Here is a 23,670-nt window from a genome sequence, read left to right as displayed (position 1 = left end):
GCTGGAGGTTTCTTCCTCTAAAGGGAGTTTTTCCTCTCCACAGTTGCCTAAAGCTTGCTCAAATGGGATTGTTGGGTTTTCTACAAAGGTTTTTACACAATTATAATCTGTACGGTCTTAAACTTTACACTGTAAAGTGCCTAGAGATGACTTCTGTTGTGATTTGGCACTATACAAATAAAACTGAATTGAATTGAATTTCTTTTTTTCTGCATTTCAAGTCCTTGTTACAGCAAATGGGCCAGATATACTGTTTCTGCCAGGACACATCGCATAAGGCCAAACATGGGTTTTTGCTTGTGGGAGGTGATGATTGTACACATGTACAATTTGTCCTCCTCACAGAAACTGAGGATGTGTATAGGAATCATACAGATTGTTTGTTTGACTCAACGGTGTCATAACAAGTATTATTACACAAAATAATTTAGTCATTCTGAGAAAAGGCGCTTTTTTTAAAAACTTAAGATATGTTGAGTGTGGAAAAAACTGTTTTTAGGTGAGTCAATATAAGATTTTTACTTAATTACTTGCAGTAAAGAAAGGAGAATGTATGTATGGTCATTCTCCAAATTCAGAATTACACACTTGTGAAAAATGCAAAACCTTTAAGAATGGCCTCCTTCACCAGATTTGCACCTCATGTCCAAGGAATTGTTTCTTAGTAGATCACAAACAAAACTCCCACACACAAATGTAGTGTTCGTTATTTGGGATGCTAGTAAATCTGGTCCTGTGGGTTCATCAGAGCTGTTTAGCTAAACCTGGTGTTGGCTTCACATAGGTTTGTTGAGAGTGAAGAAAATAAGATGCTAAAATAGTTTATTTTAGTTTTTTATAAAGTTTATTTGAGTGGTGGGTAACTGCATGATTGGTAATAATTCTCTGTTAGTGCATCATTAGTAGCAAGACAGTTCAAATTATACATTGATCCATATAAGCATATAAGAGTATTGATTAGTAACAGCTCTCTGTGTCTGTCTGTCACTCTTCTGCACTTGTCATGTATCCTACTGTCTCCTCCTTGCTGGTCTGAGGGGCTTGTACAGTGATCACTGGCTGATAGGGACAGAGAACAAGGATAGCAATTTAAGTCACATATATGTTGACTTAATAAATAAAAAACAACATTGTTAGGATACTGTGTAATCCTTACTTTGTGTTAAGACTTTTATTTCTGTGGGGTTGTGATGTAACTACTTCAAAACATGCTATGCTATGATGATTTATCAGTCATTACCAGTCATCTTGTGTTTGATAATTGAAAAATTTGGAAAACCAGTCATTTGGAAGACCTTCAAAAAGAGTCAGATGCTACAGCAGCTGTCAGTGTCTACTCACCGTTTTTGGAGTTGGTGAGCAGCAGTTGACCACCTTGCAGCAGTAGGCAGCCAAAGTGACAGAGATGGCAAAAAGAAGAGCCTGAATAACTTCACTCTCAGCATAAAAGGGCATCTGGGCATCCTGTCAGTGGGACAAAATCTGACATGGTTATATTTGCTCTAAAAAAATAAAATAAAATAAACAATAAAAAGAAATGCACAGACTTTTGAATGTGAGCTTAAACTTGAACTGGCACTGCAACTGTTGTTATGTCAGGTGTATGGTAATTGGTATTTCAGCTGCTTTCATATCTTACTCACATTTCAACTGCTCTGATCTGGTAATATCCAAATCACACTTTCATTGTACAACTCACGCTTGAATTCCTTTCATCTCACCACTGAAATAAAGCCAAGCACGTTTTCACTCTGGAAGACAGACTTACCTAACTGTACGCCCCTTCTCTTTCCACTGACTTCTCTTCGTCAGCTTTTGTAGGGCGTGTGCTTTCTTAATGCAGTTAGATCTCACCACGGTCTCCATGATCTAATCACTTGTAATTGTCAAATTTTAAAACTGCCTCTCTCTGCTTCTGTCAGCTGTCACTTCAGTGCTGTGCGATTCAACTCTCGTTGAACAACTTTCTCCCATTTCTTACTCTCCACCTCACACTTGAACTACTTTTAATTGTTAGTCTCCAACTAACACAGTGGCAAGAAAAAGTACAGGATTAAAGCATTGCCATTGTTCACTTTAACTGTTTCCATCCCACACTTAAATACAATAATTAAATTTTCTTTTTACCATTTTAATGTTGTTTTAATTTATCTGATTGTACTTTTTTTAGATTTTAGTAATCATTTCCATCACATTCAAGATTTTTAAAATCTGAGATGAAAACTATACAACTGTTCAAAGATTATGTCACCTACAATTTCACAAACAAAACACTGCAAAATAATGAGGAATGGTATCTTACTGTTGATGGTTCTTCATAGCAGATTTAAAATGCAATTGTGAATGTATAGTATGTAAAACTGTTCATAACAGTACATGATATTACACAACATCACTACCCAGAATTTTATATTTGACTAATCTAACTCTAAAACATGAAAATACTGCTTTTCTAAAGAGAACACAGTGATAACTCACCCGCAATTGATAGCAGATGTCTTCATAATCAAAACTCTCATTGTAGCTATGGTGAGTGTTCCAACAGAAATAGGATGCATATTCCATTTTAACGATGGTACAGATCATGTTGATGAGGGAGGCACAACACGCCACAATCTGCATCCCCAAACAGGCTCTCAGCTGAGACACACAGAGAGAAAACACAGAGAACAACGTTAAAACTGCATGAGGATGATTGTTTGCTTGTGTCACTTTGATCTGTATTTGGTGAATGGTATAATCCAGTTTGGTGCTTTGCTGCTATTTACCGTTGGCAGGTGGAGGTTCTGTCCGGCTACAGCTACAATCCCAGCTATTAGCACCTGTAAGGACAACAAAATACTTTCATTAGTATGTGTATGTGTGTGTTTGTGTGTCAACAGCTGATGTGGTTTCATTTGTTGGATAACTATTTTTTTATGTGATCTTTATTTCTAGGACAAGTTGTGCTCTGTACTTGCACCATTGGTCTGTCCAGACTAGAAAAGCATTCTTTCCTTTATTGTTCTTCCTGAGGTCTCTTCCATTTTTTCCTGGCTTTGGTTAAAAGTTTGAACTCATCTGATTTGTGGGTCTAAGGACAGAGAGTGTCATTGTGAAGGCAAATTCCCTGTTTGACATTTAGTGTTAATTAGATTTGATCTTACAACCTCGGTGTGAAGCAGTTTGAATTTCCACTGTGTATGAAAAGTGCTATTTATATAAAACTCCCTTCACTTGACTACTGAGTTGGTTCCAGTCTCAACTGAATCCATTTATCAAACCCAGTACATAGTATAGTCCATGTAGTCATGCCATTCACCACAACTCAACACAGAGACCCACCAGATGCCATATTCAGCAGAAATGTGTCAGGTTTGTATCCCCGATTTAAAGGAGAGTATAATAATCTGGTATAAACAGTCCTCAAAATTACCATTGTTGTAAACAGGGCTCAGCATGGGAAAACTGTAATGCTGGCCATGATTGACAGGGTCAGAGCACGCAGTGCATCACAGTTTGCTGTGTGCGGATGCTTAGCTGCAGACCTGTCACAGTGTGCAAGCTGAGCCCTGTCCTGCACATCATTAAAACCACCAGGTAGTGTTAATGTTGTCGCTGATCAGTTTCAAACTTTAAATGACCGTTGAGCTTACCAGTAGTGATGAAACCAAGAACGGTATCTGAGGCGGCAGGCGACAAACACGGTTGGCCAGAAACACACTCGCACAAGTGATGTTGAACAGACTCAGACAAATCTGAGTGATCTGGAAACACAGAGAATCCAATACGTTTTTTAATATTTACATTAACTTACAATTATTTCCTGCAGACTTACAGTAACCCTAACAGTTTACTTACCTCACCTCTAACCCTGACCTAACCCTTAACCCAAGTCATAAAACTCAATGATTTCAATGAGGACAGTGTCCCCACAAAGTGATTAAAACATGAACCTCTCTCTCTCTCTCTCTCTCTAACACACACACACACACACACACACACACACACACACACACACACACACACACACACACACACACACACACACACACACACACACACACACACACACACACACACACACAGTATACCCCCAGAGCTTTGGGTTCAGCCTCCAGATACTTCTGTTTCCTGTTGACGTTTTTCTGGAAGCTGACTTCGACCAGGGGGCTCTGAACTGGGCTGATTCCTTCCTCCACAACTGCTGCTTCATCTGGACACACACACAAAATCTACTCTTCATTTTATGCATTATATATTAGTATCTAGCAGAAACACAGTGGTCTACGCTGCAGACGTTTGTGCAGCTCTACTGAACACAACATCTGGATTTCATCCCTTTGCACCCACAGCAGCTTTTCCCGCCGCAGTTTCTGCAGAAAACAAAGCGTCTTTCTTTACCTGCCATGATCACGGTCTCCGCTAGAACCTGACGAGCAGACGTCTTCTCGTTTTGGTGTTTGTCAGCTGACCCCAGGCTGCAGATCGGAAGTTTTGCAACAACTCTGTGGATCTGGATGATCCGAGTCCCGCCCCCGCTGCAACACGAGTCCAGCTGCTCCTGTCATGAAACGGGGATCCTGATTGGCTGAGTGTTGAACTTCAGCCCTGTGTCAGTCTGATGTTATTTAGCACAGTAACAGTTAATACGAAGTATAACTTAATAATGATGTTGACCACGTCCTGACAATGAATTCATGCAAACACGAGTTGTAACGAGTTTAGCTCTAAACACAGGGATAAATCCATATGAGTTATAAATACACTGAGAAATATAGCTACATATAAATATATTCTAATATATGAGAAAACTTCTAACCATGTAAATAACAGCTAAACTAAACTAAAACTAACACCTTTATTGTTCTTTTCTATTAGAGGCTACATTATTTTAGTGAGTTAACATCTATTAAATAAGCTCTGAATTATCAGGGGTTGCAGACGTGTGCCCCTGAAGCTGAATGCACACTGACAGTCTTTCTTTGTCCTGGTCTCCAGTCTCTGCTCTGACCCCTGCTTTATATGGTTCGTTTCCTGTTTCTCTCTTCACTCTGTTCCTCTCCACTCTCCCTCCACTCTGATTGCTCCGTTTCACCCACATTTAAGCAGGTCTGCAGCCTTTTGTTCCTATGAGATTGTGCCACTTCTTTGACAAACCTTCCAGCCCTCTGATTCTCTGCCTGACCCTCTGTGATTGACGGTGCCTGATTCTCCAACCTGCCTGCCAACCCCTTTGGATTTTTGTGAGTCTCTGATCTGAACCTGAACTGTTTCTGACCTGTTTCTGTTTGCTCTGACGTTGGTAATTGGATTCTGGATTTTGGATTATCTGCTAACCCTCAGACCTCCCTGGATTTTGAACTGCTTTGCTGTTATGTTTCCAGATATTCTCTACAATTAAATGGTAAATGGTAAATGGTCTGCACTTATATAGTGCTTTTCTACCTAGCTGGTACTCAAAGTGCTTTACAGTTATCTCTCGTTCTGTGTTTTGTTCACAAGCTGTCGTCTGCCTTACTCACCTCCTCTCCACAGAATCATGGAAACCCTCCTCACTCACCTCCTCTCCATCGATGAATCCCTCCATCTGGATCCTGTGCACCGTAACCCCCTCGCTCTCCAGTCCCTGTTCTCCCTCTCCTGAGACTCTTAAAATAAGCATTGTTTAACCAGTTGCTTAGTCGAGTCCTTATTGACCAAGGCCAAACCCTCACATTCTTTATTGTGTGCAACATCTTTCTTAATTTCTCTTGGCAGGCATTTTAACATTTTCTAGTAGATTTCATTTGCTCTCCAAAAGCACATATAAGTTTGATCTGTATTTGGTTTGTTAAAATACTGTTTGTGCTTCAGGTAGTTTAGCAGCCTGTATTATAGACTTTTATTGGTCTGCAGGATATCTGCCTATTCCCAGTTTTACAGTTGAGGCAGATGTTTCTGAGTCTGGGAGGTCCTGTCTTATCTAAAGAAGAGAAATCTGGGTCTTTTCTGTTTTTCACAACACACGTCTGTAGAAGTGTGTTAAAGCTTGAACACAGAAGATTTCTGAACACTTCTGAAGAGCTTAGGAGAGTTGTTGGTGCTTACCAGGCTGGAAAGGATCAGAGATAGATCATGTAAAAGTAGAAGATGCTATACACCATTGTTCAACTCCCCGAGAGTAGTCGACCAACAAAGATCACACAAAAAGTAGGTGTGCAATGATAAGTAATGTCTAGGATACTGAAGGCCTCAATTGCAGTGACTAATATCAGTATTCATGAGTCCACTATAAGAACATTGAACGATAACAGCAGAATTGCAAGGTCACGTGGATAAACCAGAAGACCACCGGAGGAATGTACTGAGGAACCCTTGGGCTTGAATAAGAAGTGTGTTGTTTGGTGACAATGAATTGTGAGTTTAAGAAACAAATTCTGCAGGTATTCATGCATGAACTGAAGCTCAACAAAAATGAGTCATGCAAAAAGATAATGACCTAAATAACCAGGCTGTTGAAATAAAGATTTGTAGAAGAAATGTAAATGTTTTGCAATATTTACGACCAGGTGATTTTTCCCAATAAATAAATGAATATGTTTTAGTTTTGTCTCATTTGTTTATTTGTGTTAGCTTTGTCTAGAGGATATTCTAAAGAGTGAGCAAATGTTCAAGCAAGACAGTATATTACCATATGTCCCAATTTTACTAGCTTCACACTATCCACTATTTTGTTTACTAGCCAGAAGTCCACTCTTGAGTTCATGTATTGATATTCATCAGAATCAGTGTGAAAACAGAAGAGCAGGCACTGCAGACGCTTGTGCACTTTCAGTCACCCTCAGTATATCAGATGATGTTTTATACACTGACGTTGAATCTTTATCAAGTCCCCCCAGGATGCAGATGTGAAATTCTACAACAACTTTGTGGATCTGGATGATCCCAGCCTGCATCTATTAATGCAACATAACTCCAGCTGCACGTTTCCTGGCTGTCCTAAAATCACCTGAAACCTCTGTCAATCACAAAATATAATAGGCATACAAAGAAATGATATGACGAGATCATATTATCTGTTCTATGTGATCAATGTTGAACCACTTTATTGCAACATAATTTCTCATTAATTAATAAAAGATTTACTTGGAATTAAAGAGGGGAAGTATTATTTTTAAAATGTAGCACTCAGCTACACACTAACATCTATACAGAATATTATACACATCATACTGCAAAATAGTTTGTGCTTTACTAACTTACTAGCCAACTGATGAACTGCAGACATGAAAGAGAGAGGAGTCTACAAAACTGAACTTACTGAACTCACAGTACTTCATGAACTGTGGTGCTTTCAGAGAATTGTACATGAAAATGAGGATTTTAAGTAATTACGTGAATTATTACTTCTTTAACTGAACAAAGGTACTTGTTTAAGTAATGCTATCTGACATAGATCACAATTATGTATGACAAATGTATTAAAAAGGGTTGCATAAAAATACCAGAAACATATTTTTGTGTTGCAGTGATTATAATCAATAATGGGCTGATTGTTGATTAGACATGAATAAGCAACAAAAGCTAGGAACATTTAGACGTATAGTAACTGTGTTTTTAACTGTTTTTTATTAGACTGAATCCAAAATAAAAGATTAATCATTATCAAATAATCAATAGTAGTGCGAGTTGGACTATGGGTGACCCCACAAGCTTCTTTGCTGCCGTCTGCTAGGACAGCAGCATCGGAGCCACTGAAGACAACAAGCGGAACAAACAGTCGTCACATCTCAGAAGACTCTGTGCTGGGGACAGACTGCTGACTGTCCTGGGGATCCGCTCACTCCCTCTTCCCGGCCTTCTGGCCAAACAGTTGAATTGCTTCTCAAAATGACTTCTCCAGCTCCGTAGTGACAAAGAAATGCTACACGAAGTCGTTCCTGCCAAAAGATGTCACCCTGTACCATGATTCTACTCTGACAGTGGAACTAACTTGTAGCCTGACATTTTTCTATTACTTATTACTTAGTTATTCTTCACTCATACAATAATGCAGCGTTTATCAAAACTGCTTTAGACTTCTGTGGATGTTGCTAATGTCGTAAGATTCTGGTGTGGGCATATATACAGTACATATATATCGGGTATAGGGAAGTCTAAGGCACATTCCATGGAAAATCCAGCACCTGACAATACAGATTTTTAGATTGTTCACCTGACTTGTTCTACCGGCTCATGTCTCCAGGAAGTTGCTGTCTGTTCTCAACAATTATGTTTTGTGTTGTGTCTTTTGTGTTGTTATTGTCTACTAACCATTTCTCTCTCCTCTTTCCACTCATTCTAGTAAAGAGAATTTTCCCTCTCATACACATAACATAAAACCACTACTCTTACGTTGATCACTCACATACACACACACTCACATGTGACTATGCATCCTCTTGTGTAACTTGTAAAATCAGTTGGTGACACCAGGAATGATTTTGATTTCTAATAACAAAGGAAGCAAAAATCTATGCAGTTCATCTGTGGATGCTGAAAGCATCAAAACTACACTTGTCATACCTGTGCAGTTGTATTACAAGTATACAGTGATGACTGATTTAATTGAGACTGCATGAAATAACAGTCAATGCAACACAAAAATCCACATCACAGGGCTTTACAGGTACAGTATTAGTTGGTCCAGTATATTAAGGTGTATAATCAGCTAATGTTAGCAAATCTTATATATTTAATGACTAACTTGACACACTTGATGATTTAATGATTTTCTCTAGTGCTACTCTCGCACTTTCACATTTAACATTACCATGTAATTGCTTCTTGTGGCCACAGTTCAGCATCTTCAAACACTGTTGATTTAACCATTTAAGGGCAACAGCTGGAAATTTAACACTGACATAACTCTTCAAATTTGTTATAAAAAATGTGTTAGCATATGTTTTCCTCTTTATACAATTAGTTAGTGCAACAAACACTGTGGCATTTCTTTGACTGTACACTCTCCTGCACTCGTCTCCTCACTGTTGAACAGAGGGGGGTTGGACAGTGATCACTGGCTGAAAACAAGGAACGGACAGATGTAAGTCACAGAATGGTTAACTTCACACTTCACATTATGGAGCCAAATGCTACAGCGTCCTGTCAGTGTCTACTCACCATTTTTGGAGTTGGTGAGCAGCAGTTGACCACCTTGCAGCAGTAGGCAGCCAAAGTGACAGAGATGGCAAAAAGAAGAGCCTGAATAACTGCACACGCAGCATACAACTGGGTGCGGATTTCCTGTAAGTGGGAAAAAAATCACAGAGCCTCAATAAAGACAAAAAGCACAGAGAACTTTCTTTGGGTTTTCTATTTAATTCAATGTGTGTCAGTGTAAGGCTCCTTTAAACAGCCTTTTTAAATGTGAGATTACATTTAGACTGCATCTCCATCTGTTTTTGCATGTCATCTGTTTTTTGTTTTGGTCACTATTTCTAGTGGGATTTTAAAAATCTGAGCTATGAAACGTACAAAATTAGAATAAATTCTGACAGTAAATCACTGTTGCTTGTTGACTTAAAATGTAATGGGATAGTATGAACTGCTGTATTGTATTACAGTCCATCACTACCTAAAAATGTATAACTAATCTTATACTGTATAATTCTAAAATATGAAAATATTGTTCTTCTGAACAAGATGACACTTACCTCAATTCTCAAGCAGGTTTTCCTGGTATGCAATGTGTTGTTGCCATAGTTATAGTGCCAGCAGTAATAAGGCATATCATTCACTTTAACCAGGGTACAGACCATGTTGACAATGGAGGCACCACATGCCACAATCTGCATCCCCAAACAGGCTCTCAGCTGAGACACACAGAGAAAAGACAGGGAAACACACGGATCACAGACACAAAAAGAGAAAAGGGCTTGATATCCTTATAGTTGTCCACAGTATTTTAATCAGTCCTGGAATATGGATACTCATGTACACTCAATTCAATTCAATTCTGTTTATTAATATCGTGCCAAATCACAGCAAAAGTCATCTCAAGACACTTTACAGTGTTTACGGTTTAGGACCTTTAGGACGGTTTAGAATATTACTGTATACAGAATCATCAATTACAGTCAACTAAAACGTACTGCATGTGCTACACCTGCTTGAGAAGGATAAACTTTCCACACAAGCAGCTGGTTATCTGTAGTCGTCATTGAAATAAGAAATAAGAAAGCAGAGGATGACTGGATGATTTATGCCATTAGCAAAGAAGCATTATCTTACTATTTCCAAACCACTCTCAAGTGCTACAGATGATTTGAAACAGACTACTTTTGGTTACCAGGTTGTATGTCTGTATGTTGTATGTATGTTAACTCACCACCGGAAGATGAAGGTTTTCTGCTCCTATAGCCACACTCCCAGCTATTGCCACCTATTGACCACAATAAAGTGCATAAAGTGTTGAATAAAGTGCTCTGAAAATCTGTATGAGATCAAATTATAATTTAAAGTCTTAAGTATTAACAATATAATGTGCCTAAAATAATAACACATGTTCACTGAGCACACGATGGCAGTCCAAAATGGACCCATGATACAACGTGCTGTGAAGAAGATATTGAATTCATACTCTGTTTACTAGCTACTTTATATCACAAACTCCAACCTGCTGCAGCTCCCTGGTGCCTGCATATAGGCTGTTTGCAATCATGTGACGATTATGATGGGCAAAGTTGGGCAAGAAGTGAAAAGCAGAATAAATGAGTAAGAGAAAAGCCCACACTGTGCTAGTTCAGGTGATATTACATGAATAGGTAAAGGTGTGTGCTATATGGGCCACCCCTGTATACAGTATGACTAACATGTAGTATCAGTTATAAAGAACTATTTTCTGAGACATGAAGAACAATGAGAGAGCTAACACGGGTATAAACAGTTAAAAACTATTTTGTCATCTCACTTTTACTTTCACATCCCCCAACGCCACTGTAGACGTGGCACTTAACGTTGTCATGAGCTTACCAGTAATGAAGAAACGAAGACGGGTATCTCAGTCTCCTGGTGACTCAGACCTTTGGCCACAAAAACAGTCGAGCAAGTTATGTTAAACAGACTCATCCCAATCTGAGTGATCTGTGGCAAAGAGAGAGAGTTTTAGGTCAAATAAGTGGTGAGCAGAAACACACACACACACACACACACACACACACACACACACACACACACACACACACACACACACACACACACACACACACACAGTATACCCCCAGAGCTTTGGGTTCAGCCTCCAGATACTTCTGTTTCCTGTTGACGTTTTTCTGGAAGCTGACTTCGACCAGGGGGCTCTGAACTGGGCTGATGCCTTTCTCCACAACTGCTGCTTCATCTGGACACAAACAATTTTATGGATTATACTGTATATTAGCATTCAGCAGAAACCATGCAGCGACACGACAAGTGCAGCTTCTCTAATGCAGAAGTTCACCAAAGAATATAAAACTGGATTATATCGAACTGCAGTCGACATATTTTGTGGAACCTGACCCGTGGAGTCAAAAACAAATACAAATAATACAAACAAGTACAGTTAAACACAGAAATATTAAAATGACCTTTAAAACATGTCATCGTTTCTAATATGTAATGTCAACTTATGTGTTTCCACCAACATGTAAGCAAACACAACTATATTGATCAATATACTGTTTCTTTAATGTCTCCAAATGCATATTTCAAAGTATAAAGGATGTGGGGATCTCTACTTATTCTGTCACTGGAAAAACAAGGCGGGATCAAATGTAACAGGATAATGTCAGCTGGCATGGATCATACAAGTTCAGTTTTTGTTAAACAAATGTTTGAAAATGTACTTTCCTGCCTCAGAAAGTAGTTTTTGATGAGAGCAGAACAGCAGAACACACGACATGACACCAGCATGTTTCTGAATATGTGAAATGAGTGCGTTACATTTCACCCCACTACAGGAGGAGAAGAGCAGGTCCTGCTTCAGCCAGCGGAACAACAGCACATCTGGATTTCATCAACCTGCACAAGCAGCACGGATTTCCCCATCTCTGAATCCAAACTGTGTCCAACCAGATCGTGTCTTTTTGTTTTTTTTTTTTTTTTTTTACCTGCCATGATCACGGTCTCCGCTAGAACCTGACGAGCAGACGTCTTCTCGTTTCGGTGTTTGTCAGCTGAACCCAGGCTGCAGATCGGAAGTTTTGCAACAACTCTGTGGATCTGGATGATCCGAGTCCCGCCCCCGCTCAGCTGCTCGTTTCCTGTCGGCCATGAAACGGGGATCCTGATTGGCCGAGCGGGGCGTGAAGACCCTCTAATGCTGATTGGTTTCATGCACAGCGATACATCTGTGTTTTATATTTATATAAACATTTATCTAAACGTTATTATACATAGAATGCTGAAATAAAGGGTGAAATGGTAAGTGGCTAACCCTGAAAAACAAATGAACAAATACAATTAAACCTTAATCTGGAACCAAAACAATAAAGAAATAAGCTTCATTTTAAATAAATACAGTTTGAGTTAGAAAATTAAAGCTAGTATGTTGGTGGTAACACTTTGTTTTAGATCTGTCCCTCAAACTAAATCTCAAACTTGACTCGTATTTCTTTGTGTCAGATTGAATTGATAGGACATCATTTAGAGAAGCACACACCTTCTTCTAGCTTCTTTCAGCATTGGCTGTCTGGGCTGAGTAACTGGAAAAGAAGGGCCTTGGCCAGGGAGGTTATCAAGAACCCAACAAGCAGTTTAACAGAGCTTCAGTGGTGGCAGAGACCTTCTCAGTGACAGGAACAGTGGTTATAGTTGAAGAAAAGCTGTATCCGTGAAGAAACCCTGCCTCAAAGTGCATTACTCCTGAGACTGGAATTAGACAGTGTGACAATGAACTGAAGCAGAGAGCCAGGACCTCACTGGAGTGATTTGTCCTTGGTGGGCCTTACCAAGGTCCAGACTTGAGACCTGGAGATGACATTTTCTATCTGATAAAGCCAGAGAGGAACAGGGAATAAACTAACCAAATCCTACATATCCAAGAAGAGTCTGTGCTGTAGTTACAACATACACTACTGTTAACAGTTTGGGGTCATTTAGAAATGTGTGTTTTCCATGAAAACATGTTTTCAGCTGTGCCGATATAAAGGGTTTCTTAACGATTGATCAGCTTTTAAACTGCATTAGTTAAAGTTTAACATACCAGTGGAACACAATACTGATGTTTGCTGATGATAGACCTCTGTACGTTTATAAGCTGCAGATAATTGATGGATGGATGGCTGGAAATGAAAGATTTTATTTTGTTTGGTGGGGGTAACTGAAACCTAGGACTTTAGTTCATTTGCATTAAGATGGAATAAAAATATCTATGTTTCACAGAGATGGTGACATACACTAACAAATATGACTGAGATAACATTGTTGAATGTAAAGTGATAAGTCATGGAGGTTAACACAAAAAATGATCTGTTCATATATTTCACAATTGGAGTAATTTACATTATACTTTAACAATATCTTTACTAAGAAAACCTTTTCAAAACGGAAGAAGTAATGCATCCAAAGTTCTTCAGTTTTAAATTAAAACTACTTGTTGGCCTTATGGTTAAATAGTTCTCTGAAAGGAAAAACACACACACACAGACACATCTAGAAACATATCTTTCTTTATTAGAACCAGATGTTAACAGCTGAAAGTGTTCTCACATGGTGGGCAACTGTACATACAGCAAGGTTCCTCATTTCTGTTTTCATTTGATGACCAAATAGGTTGCTCCACGTGCCACACCACTGTTTAATTACACTTATACAGGCACACAGAGTGTTGAGTGAAAGTCTAATGTATTCCTTTTTTTTGAAGACACATAGGTTTTGTTTTACTTGTGCAGATGTGAACTGTACAAATAAAACTGTGAACTGACCCTTTAACAGCATGTTCCATATTCAGTTTTTCTTGAGAAGACTTCTTCTATTCTAGATAACTGCGCAAAAGCAGCTTCATGGACATCATGATGAGAGTTTCACTTAACGCAAACACGATCAGTCTTCAATTGTCAGTTCTCCATGTTTAAAGAAATAGTTCAACCTTTTTGGTAAATGCGTTTTTTGTTGTAGTTTCAGAAAGAGGATCAGTATGACTGTATACGTTAAGGCAGTATAGTGTATTAGAGCAGACTTGGCAAAGAAGTGATGAATCAGGATCTAATCAGGATCAAACTACACGCACAGATGGTTCATCCCTGTATTTGTAGAAAAACACAACTTCAGCTACATAAAATTATAAAAAAAGACAAGAGAATCAGTTGTAACGGCAATGAGTGCACCTAATGATTATCACGAAGAATCAATCAATCCCGTTCAAACATCCTTAAAATGCCCCCGATGTGCTCATTAAGATAATACATACACAGTCAGCGTAATCACCAGAAAGTTAGTGATTAACAATAATAAAATCCCTGGGAGACAGAAGGTTTCACACATAATGCTAAAATAATGAAAGAATCTGGTTGGAATCATGTGACAAGCTGTATATAGTTTGTAAATCATTTACAGAGAACAGATGGAAGAAACTGACTCATTGGATTTTTCTTCACTATTAATAAAAATAACATTATCATCACAGTACTGACCACTATAAAATGAGCTGTCTAAAAACCTACACTGATTCTGATGAGACATTCAGGTCAGTTTTTACACATGTCTACATGAGATCAGTTTCATTATCAGTATTGTCATTGTTAGTGTCCCAGTATAAAGAGTCCCTTTTTTAAAAGCTTGGCTAAAATTAATAATATTCTGATTGTGTAACTAATTCTTTGGCAAGAAATTATTTTACAAAAATTGTCAATTGGCATGTTAAATTAAAAAAAAAAAAAAAAGGCTTTTATTTGTGTTCCAAAATCCTATGTATGGAGTCTGCCGCATGCCACTGGAATAACAACTGAAAAAAAGCTGTTATAAACTGATCAACTGATTTAGCATTTCAAATATGTATTATTAAAGTCAAAACTCATGTACAACCAAATATACCAAGTAAGAGTAATTCTGTTTCCTGGTCACATTCAATGATTAAGTGACTAATTAAAATCACTCAAGTAAACAGATTTAAACCCATCTCTATGCTAAATGTTAAAGCAGAAAGCAAATTGAGATGAAAATTGAATGGAATAAAAAAAAAAATAAAAATGCAGTTTGTTGCGTTTGAAAATACAAATTATTGTTTACTTTGAACATCAATGATGTGTCTACTGCAGCGTCCATACTAAGGAACCTGGAGATAAATCCCTGCTCATACCAGTAATTTAGGTAAACTAAAACATCCAAGAAGAATAAAATGGCTGTGAAGGCTTCAGTGGAGGTGCGCTTTAGCTCCAGAGAAAGATCATGGCCTCACTGACTTAGAAGTATATCATTGTATTGTGTCCAACACCTCTCACAAAGACTGGTAGCCATCGGTCCTCTTCTTGCGGCTAACAATGTAGACCACCACCACGATGACGATGAGTATCAGCAGTGCCACTCCCACCCCAATTGCAACTCTGTAATCAGGCTGGTCAGCAGGGCAGAAGTCACCTGGAAAACATAACACAGTAATTCAGAAATGGTAAACAACATATGTGCCCTGATTTGTAGGGACAACATAATAAAATGTCAGGAAATCAAAAAGCTCATTAATTAAAAGCCCCATTTGAAAGTTGTCATTTCATTAAGCAGGTTTATTTTCTACAGTATGTAGTATAAGTAGTATAAGTATGTGACCCTTTTGGAATTCTGTGGTTTTCTGCATTAATTTGTCTATCTGATCTTTCTCTAACTCAAGAGTATAAACAAATATAATGTCCCTAAAATAATAACACTTAAAAAAATCAGATTTTTTTATGCTTTATTGAGAACAACCATAAAAACCTCATAGTGCCAGTAGAAACGGCTTGTTAAGAAAATCATTTTGAGGGTGTGGACTAGAGCTACGTTGACTGACAAAAACCACTCAAACTTTCGGAGTTGCTCAACAAAAGAAGAATACGCTTATATGAGCAATGCCTCGCCAAAAGGATCTTTGATCAAGAATGAATGATTTACATAAAGCTGGAAAAGGTTACAAAGTAATTTTCAAAGATTTTAGAAATTCACCAGTCTACAATTAGGCAAACAATCTTATTAAATGGAGACACTTTGGGACTGTTGCTACTCTACCAAGAAGTGGGCAGCCAAAATGACCCCAAGAGCACAACAAACACTAATGAGGTAAAGAAACAAACCCTAGTGACAGCTAATTCATTCCAAGGGTTCATACAGTGTCTATAAAACAGATTCACATTAACAATTTCAAAGCTTATTTCATGTATAATGTCATTAATGTGGCAGAACATATTTTTGGCAACAGTTATGAATTTAAAAATTATGTATTACACTGCAATTTGATAAAAATAATTATATTGTGTAATACATTACTCATACACAAAATAATTAACAATGAAATTTAATTAAATATTTTTTTTATATTGGCAGATTGGAACTTCTATAACTGTAATATTTCATTATTAACCTTTGTCATTTGAAAGCAATGTCCAAAAAATGTGCAACAAGAGCAGTAGCCTATATATTTGTGATTACTTTATGTTTTATCTCTAATAGTTTTTTTACAGTACATGTTGTAAGCTGTTCTGCTATGAATATTGTTCACTTAAACCTTTTAAACACTGTTGTTTTGCCATCGCTTGTAACCTGAACATATCCAAATACACATTCATATATAGGGGCATTCTGTTTGAAAAAAGTGACACCATGATTGTAATCATCTCTGCTATTCCCAGCCTGCAGGCAGTTACAGATAAAGTGCATTAATTAACTGCACAACTGTTACTACACTGACATTAATGTGACTAAACTTTATTCTTCATAACTCACTTCATTCTGGTGTTCATTTACCAACAACTGACTAATTAAATATAACTCTAATGATAAGACTACTTTCAATATTAGAGAATGACTTTGTCTCTATGATCATTAGCCTTCATTATATGTATGTGTTTTTCAAATTAAAAAACCGTGAGCACAGACATCGTCATTACTTAGTAGTATTGAAAGACATTGTTAGAGATTTGAAAGCTAAATTTCAAAATCAGTCAGGGAGGAATTATAAAGTAGCTTTTTTTTACAGTAACAAATGTAAAATTCAACTAAAGTCATACATGTATTCTTGATGCTTTCTGCTGTGGTCAGTGGTTTTGTACTTACTCTATATCATGTGTGAATCATGTGATCTATTGCTGTACATGGCACTCTTGTCAGTTTCGTTATGTTGATTTGACACAGTGAAACAGTGAACTTGTTTGTTCTGTTATGGCTACAAGTTCTAAATCTTTAATACTTATTGCAGATACTTCTGTACTTTTACTGTATGCAGTAATTGAACCGGTAGTATTTGTTGCTGTCATTAAGGGATTTAATACTTACTTCGGCCAAAGGCACTGTTGGTCAGATTGTAGGCCTGCATCTGGTCTTTAGTCACATCCAGGTATAAACCATTCCCCATGTAAAGTGAATCCTTCTTGCAAGAGTAGGAATGTCCGATCTTAGCAGGGAACAGATGCACAGACATGTTGTTGGCGGTGTACGGGCCATTAGCTGTCAAATAAAGCAATGCTCAGGTTATTTCAAGACATACAGTAATGATGATTCCCATTAAAACAAGGCTGATGTTCAGAATGGGACCAAACTTGTTAGACCACATTGTACTGGAAAGCATCACATGCTTAACAAAAACTCCACAGATCATGTCTATACATAGATAAACACCCTGACACACAAACAAGGAAGTTACTGACTCTTTATTTCTTGTCTATGCTATTTTCTGCCACTCTTGTGTAACGTGGATACAGTAACATAACTAGAACAATCTGATGTTTAATGAGATGGCAATAAATCACAGAGAGAGAAAGGAATGAAAGTATTCTCTACTTACCTCCACTTGAAGGGTAGGAGATGCTGAAAGACAGGGTATCAACATAGACAATGTTCTCAGGAGTGCTCTGAGGAAACAAGAGATAATAGGATAGGCTTTCATCAAGCTTGTTATTGTTGTCCCAATGGGTAGTAAAGGTGCAGCTTTTCAAAATTTGTGAAAAAATGTGAGACACTGGTTTTTATTTCAGTGAACAAACAAGAAAGGCAGGCTCTACTTTTCTAATACACTGAATGCCACAGTGTGGCTGTCACAGTGTCACACTTCTGCATGTGGGACATTTCTGGTTTCTCCCTGCCTTCACATCCCCAGTTGTTCCTGCCCTATGTTACAACAAGCAAAAAACTGCTTTGCCATGCTGCTCCCACCGTTCACTTAAAGAGCTGCTATATGTTTAGAAACGTGTACATTTGCAGTGTGGGTACACATCCATCAGAGGGCAACCAGCTAATATGTTTTGCAGCTTATTTATTGAGGTTACTGACTAATGCCATTCAAACAAATGTAACTGTTACGTAACGTGAGCTTTAAAACTAATGACATGAATCACCTAACACAACTCCTTTTAATGTTCCATTTTCCGATTAATGTCAAGTGAACATGACACATCATAAACACCATTAACACACTTCATGTTTCTGACTGGCGGTAGCAGCCAGTATGAGATCAAAGCTAAAATTAGAACCAATACTCCGTCAGTTCTAGTGCTTACGATATTTTTTGAAAAGGCTGAAGCCTGAAGTGAACATTTTCTCCTCCAGTCTTACAACCTTCAGTTAACAATCATGACATAAACCCCATCAGGGTCTATACTGTTTTAAAAAAAATTTTTTAGTGTCCAAGCCAAAATAACATGTTAAGATAAAGTCTGACATATGCTGGTAAAACTTGTTGGAACTTTTATGGCTAAGCAGGGTGGTAGATAGAATAGCTTATATAAATGTGTACATTAGACCTCGGGATTACAGAAATGAAAATAACTGTCAGTAACTGTCTGAATATGAAGCCATGGCTCTCTATAAAGCTAAAATCTGAGCTTCTTTCAAAGGGAACCCTGTCTATTTGTCTGGAAACCAATCACATTACATTACATTCAGTAAAATACTATACAACCCCAACTCTTGTTCACAGATCTTTATTTTATTTTGTAGACTTTTGTAGCCCTTTTCACGTGTGAACTCCAGACATTTCTGGAGAATCAAGTCAACGTGCAGGGTTGTACGTTCACAAATGCAGCACAGCAGGAGAAAGTCTACGTGACATAAATTCTCACTAGTGGAAATGTTCAGGGTGGGGGGGGCAATCGCTTTGTAGAGCGTGCAGGAGAAACGACATGACACAAAAAGTACTCTGCAGAAATCAACTATGTTTTGTTTACAATGCACATGTAGAGCAAGTCACATGATTAGAAATGATGCTTTATATTTAACTATGGTTTCACAAGTGGGATCCAACAACAGAAAGCTGCTTTTTAACTCCTAAACTTTGATCTCTCTGCTGTTGTGCCGAGTAGATCAACTGAATGGAAACCCCCCCTATAGCTGCATTTGTGTATCCAATTAGCCTGTTTAACATTCAGCCTGTTCATCTGATGTGTCATTTTGAAAAAAACACCAAAAATGAATCACACAAGTGTTGCAGAGTCAGGCCATGTGATGCACTTTTCCTGTCATATGATCTTTGAGAAGGCCTGTCAACTACAGTTCCCCTTTTTAACAGGTATTTTTGATTCCCGTTCCTATGTAAAGTTGTCAGTCATACAATTTAATTTAACAAACAACTGAATGGGTTACCTGTTTTAATACCACTGTATTTGATTTTTTAATGAGTTTTATTTAAATGCCAAAACAGTGTGAGCAGGTCAGAGATGAAATATTCCGAAAAGACTGACTTCCCCTACCACCAGTGTTTGACATTATAATGTCATGTTTGAGCAAAGCATCAGGAAAACTAAAGTACCTTGTTGAAAATGAAGGTGATGAAGCCCTCTTCGAAGACAAGGGTGAGGTTGGCTCTGGTTTCATTACAAACTCCTACCGCTGTTGTTTTGTTTGGTTGAACAATGAAGGATAAATTGGACTAAAAGAAGAACAGAGAACAATTAGGCATTTTGATGGGCAACTAGTTTCCCAAAGGTTAGATGGTTGCTACAGTGATTCAGTAGAGAAACACAATTGTCATGCAAGACATCTAATTGTATAATGACAAAAATTCAACCATTTTTTTGCAGTAATCAATGAGGAAATTAAAACCTTAAACAAAAAAAGGGTTTCTCATTTCCTGAAAAAAGGATGCTGACAATGGCATTTCTAAAAGCTGAGTCAGAGGCTGCAGAAAGTTCTGTCCATGCTGTCAAATTCCTAAATTGCTTAATATACTATTAAATGACATTTCAAGGTTAAAATCTAATCAGATACTTAGCTAGTGCTTTTAACTTATTTGTTGGCTACAAGTGTCTGTTATGAATTATGAAATGTACCTTGTCAATTCGGAGCTCTAGTGCCATCGTAGCCATCACGCAAGTTTTATTGTCTTTATGTACATAGTAGGTTCCTGGAGTTAAGTTGGTGGAAGGTGTAGGTGTAGGGGCAGGAGGACCTTTGGTTGTAGTCGTTGTTGTGTTAGGGGCAGTCGTTGTTGTGTTGGGGGCAGTCGTTGTTGTGTTGGGGGCAACTGTTGTCGTGTTGGGGGCAGCCGTTGTTGTGTTGGGGGCAACTGTTGTCGTGTTGGGGGCAGCCGTTGTTGTGTTGGGGGCAACTGTTGTCGTGTTGGGGGCAGTCGTTGTTGTGTTGGGGGCAACTGTTGTCTTGTTGGGGGCAGTCATTGTTGTGGTGGGGCCAACTGTAAACGCTTGGGCAGGGGCTACAGTTGCAGAAGGTTTGGACTTCCTTGCATCCTCAGCCACTGACAGCACTACAGTCAAAAAGACACACAGGGAGAAAAAAAAAATACTTGGTTATATTCTACTTAACACTAAAAAAATCCCTGAAAGCTTAAAAAAGGTTAAGGCTTACAGAATCTCAAGTCAGAGCCCACTTAAACATCTATCCACAAAGACCTAAAGCAACAGTATCATTCAGTTGTAGTTGTACCACTAAACAAATAGAAATGCAATTATCTCCTTTACCTTTATTTTGAATTTCACAAACTACTGAGAAAGACAAATCTTTAGCTGCTCACATTCTTCATCAACTGGTCATCAACTTTGTCTGTCTGCTGTTTGGTGCAGGGCTGGTAGCGCAGCTACTTCTGCTGTAAATGTCACTTATATTTTCCTTTGCACTTTGCTTGCCTTGTTCCTCACTTGTAAGTCGCTTTGGATAAAAGCGTCTGCTAAATGACTAAATGTAAAATGTAAATGTTATATTATTATTTGTAGCCTGTTTAGCCAAAACAATGAGCTCAGCCTGTCTCCAAAACACCAAAGAGCTGAATGGGCATTAACAATATCACTGACACCACGAGTACGTAGAAAGTGTAGTGTGAGCAGCATGTTACCAAAGCAACAGCAGCCGTTTTTGCCTTGCTTGTGTCTACACAGGAGGCGTTTGGGTCTAATATTAAGTACAGCTTTTGGAAGTGCTCAGAGCACAATACACAGTCACTGTGGTTATGAGCGTAAACGCAGTAAAATAGTCTTGAAGCCCATGGCCGCAAACATCGTTAATGCAAGTACACAAACGCCGCCCGTTCAAGCTTCACAAGGTCTGTTTTGCCTGTTGTTGCATTCATAAGAGTGTTGCTTTAAATCCAGACGTGACACAAGCACAAGCTGCCATCTGAGCGTTGCCACTAGGGGCACTATAGCATTAAACTACGAGAGAAAGCGGATGCTATCTTTTTGGGTTGTGTTCTGTTCTAGCTGGATGTGTCAATACAACTGAAAATGCTGAGCTGAAATTTGCAGTATCCTGCAGTACACACTGATCCACAGATGCCATGTTCATGTACTAACGGTGCATGGTAGCTCATGTTGAGTAGTCCGGGGAAATGAGAATCTGAGACAGATGCACTTGGTATGATTGCAGTGTAATTCTCTATATTGTATATTCCAGTAACTTAATTAATAATAACTGATCTTCTGCATCTATTATCACCAACTCCAACATGATCCACTCAGTTTAGCACGAGTGCCACAGAAATTCCACTGCCAACTAGTGGTTTAGTGGGTGAATTGCAGAATGTTTTGACAGACCACTGCAAAAATATAATGTGATGTGCAACAAATCACCCTCAATCTTGTTCTATGGAGTTCTTCTATTGAGTTTTCCACAATGATGGTGATTTAATAAATCCTAGAACTGCCGTGTTTTCTCTTTCACCTCTCCCTCACCCAAACTGAAAAATCAAGGTGTGAACTGAACAGTGGATTTGGAGAATGAAACTGTTACACCCCCTAGTGTTGACCTGTGAACTGGGAGCAGCTTAGTCCTTTAATGCTATATAGTAAAATTAGAACTTTATTGCTTGACTGCTTTTCATGTTGACCAACTACTATCACCATTTATGTCGGTCTGCAGCACTTTTATGATACTTTGTGATGTGTTTCATTGCTGTTTATCAGTAGGTTCAGGTCACAGTTGCTGTTTTGCCCCATTTCAGCAGTCAGATAAAAGGTGATGAGGCTTTATACTAGATAACTATATTAGTTCTCATGTAACTGACTGTACTTAGCTGGAGCCCTGATTTGAAGTGGAAACAACAGAATTAAAAACAAACTATGACCAAAATTAAGAAAGTAATAAAATTTAAATATAACACCTAATAAAAAAAATAAAAAGAGAATGTGTGTTACTCAACATCTATTTTGTCATCAATTAAACTTAATTACCCTTTGAGTAGACCTAATTATACCTTGTAGTTCACAAAGTTGCAGATTCCTCCTGCTATAAAAACCACCGTCCTCTGTCAGCAGCATGTGACTAAAACCTGCAACACAACTGAAAGACTGCGGAAATTTCTGTTCCCCAAACAATCCAGGAAGTCACACTGTCAAAAAATATGTAACGTCTAATTTATACAGCGGCTATTACTTTAAATGTCAGCTTTAAATGTCCACTTTAAAAACGCTCATTTTAACGGCGACAACGCGAAACAACAATTATTCGTTGTTTGAGAACTTAATGTTGACGTTGTTGCAGCTAAACAGCAACAAATGTCTACAAATGAATTCCTGCCTCGAAGAAGTTAAAAGACGAAACTTCTTTTAACTCGTCTTCGTCGACGAACTGTCAGCGGGCCCTACCTGAGACAGCGCAGCAGCTTAAAATGACGATCACAGCGGGGGTCTTCATGCTGACAGGTGCTCACTGGCCGGCGGAGCTTCTCGGCTGCACTCGTCCTCTCTGACTGCAGCAGCGCCCGCGGCGTCCGCGCTGATAAGCGCCGCGGCGGGGGGCCTCGCCGGAACCTGCTCAGCAGGTGAGTTTCGACTTCAAAATAAGAGCATCAGTCGCCGAACAGTTAGGAGACACGCTCGACTGTGCGGAAGTTGCAGTGGAAATATGATGGTCCAAAGCTTTTTGATAAAAGATTGCATGAAAATTAGTTTTCATTTCATTTTATTCCTTTTCATATAATCATTGATAAATACTATTCGATATTTTACTTTGAGAAATCAAGATAATTACACCTTAAATTTCAGGCAGTTGTAGAAAGTAACTGTACAATACATTAGATACATACCTACTGAGGTTCTGTGCTTATGCTAAATCTTTAGGTAC

At 38.4% G+C, this 23,670-nt stretch overlaps 3 protein-coding genes across 3 annotated transcripts; all 3 read right to left on the bottom strand.

The window, feature by feature from the left end:
- Positions 1-825: 825 nt before the first annotated feature.
- Positions 826-5,758, bottom strand: LOC113157535. The gene is made up of 8 exons (XM_026353096.1): positions 5,543-5,758; positions 4,384-4,543; positions 4,074-4,195; positions 3,636-3,746; positions 2,769-2,822; positions 2,479-2,640; positions 1,342-1,464; positions 826-1,059 (listed from the first exon to the last, which is right to left on the bottom strand). The coding sequence occupies exons 1-8, from the start codon at positions 5,642-5,644 to the stop codon at positions 985-987; spliced, it is 909 nt and encodes a 302-aa protein (XP_026208881.1). The 5' UTR covers positions 5,645-5,758; the 3' UTR covers positions 826-984.
- Positions 5,759-7,566: 1,808 nt separating this feature from the next.
- Positions 7,567-12,246, bottom strand: LOC113157536. Its single transcript, XM_026353097.1, has 7 exons — positions 12,090-12,246; positions 11,220-11,341; positions 10,975-11,085; positions 10,331-10,384; positions 9,657-9,815; positions 9,124-9,246; positions 7,567-9,023 (listed from the first exon to the last, which is right to left on the bottom strand). Exons 1-7 carry the CDS (start codon positions 12,094-12,096, stop codon positions 8,985-8,987), a joined length of 615 nt encoding a protein of 204 aa, XP_026208882.1. The 5' UTR covers positions 12,097-12,246; the 3' UTR covers positions 7,567-8,984.
- Positions 12,247-13,631: 1,385 nt separating this feature from the next.
- LOC113157382 (macrosialin-like) lies at positions 13,632-23,341 on the bottom strand. Its single transcript, XM_026352863.1, has 6 exons — positions 23,193-23,341; positions 20,427-20,860; positions 19,907-20,026; positions 17,948-18,014; positions 17,440-17,610; positions 13,632-15,555 (listed from the first exon to the last, which is right to left on the bottom strand). Exons 1-6 carry the CDS (start codon positions 23,239-23,241, stop codon positions 15,416-15,418), a joined length of 981 nt encoding a protein of 326 aa, XP_026208648.1. The 5' UTR covers positions 23,242-23,341; the 3' UTR covers positions 13,632-15,415.
- Positions 23,342-23,670: the final 329 nt, after the last annotated feature.

The sequence above is a fragment of the Anabas testudineus genome, chromosome 18 (assembly GCF_900324465.2).
Source record: "Anabas testudineus chromosome 18, fAnaTes1.2, whole genome shotgun sequence".
Taxonomy (NCBI): Eukaryota; Metazoa; Chordata; class Actinopteri; order Anabantiformes; family Anabantidae; genus Anabas; species Anabas testudineus.
The sequence above is the reverse complement of the archived record's forward strand: the minus strand, read 5'-3'. Positions and strand labels throughout refer to the sequence as shown.